The sequence below is a fragment of the Fukomys damarensis genome, unplaced genomic scaffold (assembly GCF_012274545.1).
Source record: "Fukomys damarensis isolate Sample0158 unplaced genomic scaffold, DMR_v1.0_HiC HiC_scaffold_19, whole genome shotgun sequence".
Lineage (NCBI taxonomy): Eukaryota > Metazoa > Chordata > Mammalia > Rodentia > Bathyergidae > Fukomys > Fukomys damarensis.
In genome coordinates, this window is record NW_022900931.1 from 49,849,750 (window position 1) to 49,852,061 (window position 2,312).

The following is a 2,312-nucleotide window of genomic DNA, read 5'->3' on the forward strand; positions in this document are numbered from 1 at the left end:
ATTACTGACATTTAGAAATGGGAGGAAAGGAGCTAAAGGTGTAGGGAAGGTGTGATACGTAGGGGAAGAACAAAAAGGGAAAAGAAAAAAATGTGAGAGAATGAAAAGATGAAAATAAAGTGTTTGTAGATGGGGAGGGGAGGAGGGGGTGAAGGGAGGGCAGAGGTAAGGGGAAAAAATGAGAATCAAGACTTGCCATGTAAAGGTACATGATCCCAACAATGAATGTAACTGTACTGTATCCCTAAATGTACCAATAAACTCAATAAAAAAAAATAGAAGCATAAAATTAAAAGAAATTCTTATTTAAGGAAAGAGAGCCAGAAAAAGACAAACAACAACAACAATCCCAGAATAAAAAATCAATGAATATGAAGCAGTAGAAAGATGGTAGACATTTATCCAAGTATATCAATAAAAACCTTTAATGTCAAGGGTTTAAACATACCAATTAAAAGTCAAAGATGGTCAGAGTGCATTATAAACAAAAGGTCTATGTTGTCTGTAAGAACTCATACCAAATATCTAGAGGAATGGAGGAAGATACACAAACAATGAATTAACAATATGAACATTAATCACAAGAATGCTAAAGTAGCTATATTAATGTCAGGGGAAGCAAACTTCAGAGTAATAAAACTGATCTGGGATAAAGATGACCATTGACTACTGATAAAAATCAACTGATCATGAAGATGCAACTGTCCTAAATGTGTAAACCGATCGTGCAAGAGTCAAAATACTGAAGGTAAATACAGACAGAATTGCAAAGAGAAATAGTGTCAGTACAACAGTAGGAGACTGTAATAACCACTAAACAATCACTAACAGATCCAGCAGGCAAGAAATCACTAGGACACAGCTAAACAGGCAAAAAGAGAGACACCATCACTACTGATCTTTCTATATTAAAAGGATAACAAAAAAGATATTATGAAAACCTGCTTTTCCCCTACTCTGAATGCATCAGTTCCTTTCAAGACACAATTTAACAAAGTTCTCACAAAAATATTCTGTTAATAGGTCTATACCTACTAAGAAAGTGTGTCATTACTATAACTTTCAAGACCAGGAACACTTGGCCCAGACAGACTCAACAGTGAACTGAATTCTTCCAAGCATTCAAGGTGCAAATGTCATCAACTCTCTACAACCATTTCCAAAGAAATACATTCACAAAGAGTAACTCCTAATTTATTCTGTGAGGTAAGCATTACTATAATTTGAAAATTGGACAAGGCAAGCCAGGTGTGGTGGTGCACAACTGTAATTTCAGCACTTGAGAGGCTGAGAAAGGAGGATCACTGTGAGTTTGAGGCCAGACTGGGCTACATAGCGAATTCAAGTCCAGCCTGAACTGCCAAGTGAGACCCTGTCTCAAAAAAATTAAATTAAATTAAATTGAACAAGGCTTTAGAAGAACAAAAACCTATGAGTAAATACATGTCATAAACAAAAAAAACTTTTCAAAAAATATGGGCAAATTGAATGGAACAAATAGATATTAATGGATATTAATAGATATATAAATATATTAACAAATATATTAATAAATATACATACAAATATATGTATATTAATAATTATATAAGGTAACCAACTGAAATGTATTTCACTAATCAAGTGATTCAACATTTGATAACTGACTAATCCTGCAAGTCAAAAGACTAAAAGAGAAAACATTAATAATCATGTGAACATATGTATAAAAAGCACTGAACAAAATCCAAAACTCACAATGAAAAATCTCAAGCTAGAAATACAGGGAACCTCACCGATATAAGAAACACTATCTTCAATCTAGGTATGGTTGTGCACACCTGTAATCCCAGCACAGAGAAGGCTGAGGCAGGAAGATTGCCTGGAGTTCGAGGCCAGCCTGGGGTACATAGTGAGTTAAAGGACACCCTGAACCGCATAGTGAGACCCTGTCTCAGAATGCAAAAAGCAACAAAAGAGCCAGGGATTTAGCTCAGTGGTTCCACCGCCTGCCTCGTGAGCTCACAGACCCAAATTTGATCCCCGGTACCACAAAAAAACAAAAAGCAAAAAAAAAAAAAAAAATGAAAATCTATCTTCAAAAGGATAAGGTTGATGCTAATGCTCAGTGCTTTCACACCAAGGGCAGGAGCTTGATAAGGATGTGCACTCTCACCCCAGGTACTGAACATTATACTGACTTTGAAAGATAATACAAACATAAGGGATACACAGGATGAACAAATTCACAAAGTCTGCATAATTTTTTTGTTTGCTGCCAACATGAATTGGAAAAAAAAAAAAAAAAAAGGAAAAAAAAACATTAAGAGCAA

The 2,312-nt window shown here is 35.1% G+C and overlaps 1 protein-coding gene across 1 annotated transcript in view; it reads right to left on the reverse strand.

The window, feature by feature from the left end:
* The window catches only part of LOC104874078 (neuroblastoma breakpoint family member 6-like protein), a 19,653-nt gene that overhangs the window by 13,894 nt on the left and 3,447 nt on the right, over positions 1-2,312 (reverse strand). Inside the window, exon 4 of the mRNA XM_033765970.1 lies at positions 519-525. Coding sequence (XP_033621861.1) covers positions 519-525 — 7 coding nt within the window. The remainder of the gene's footprint in view (positions 1-518; positions 526-2,312) is intronic.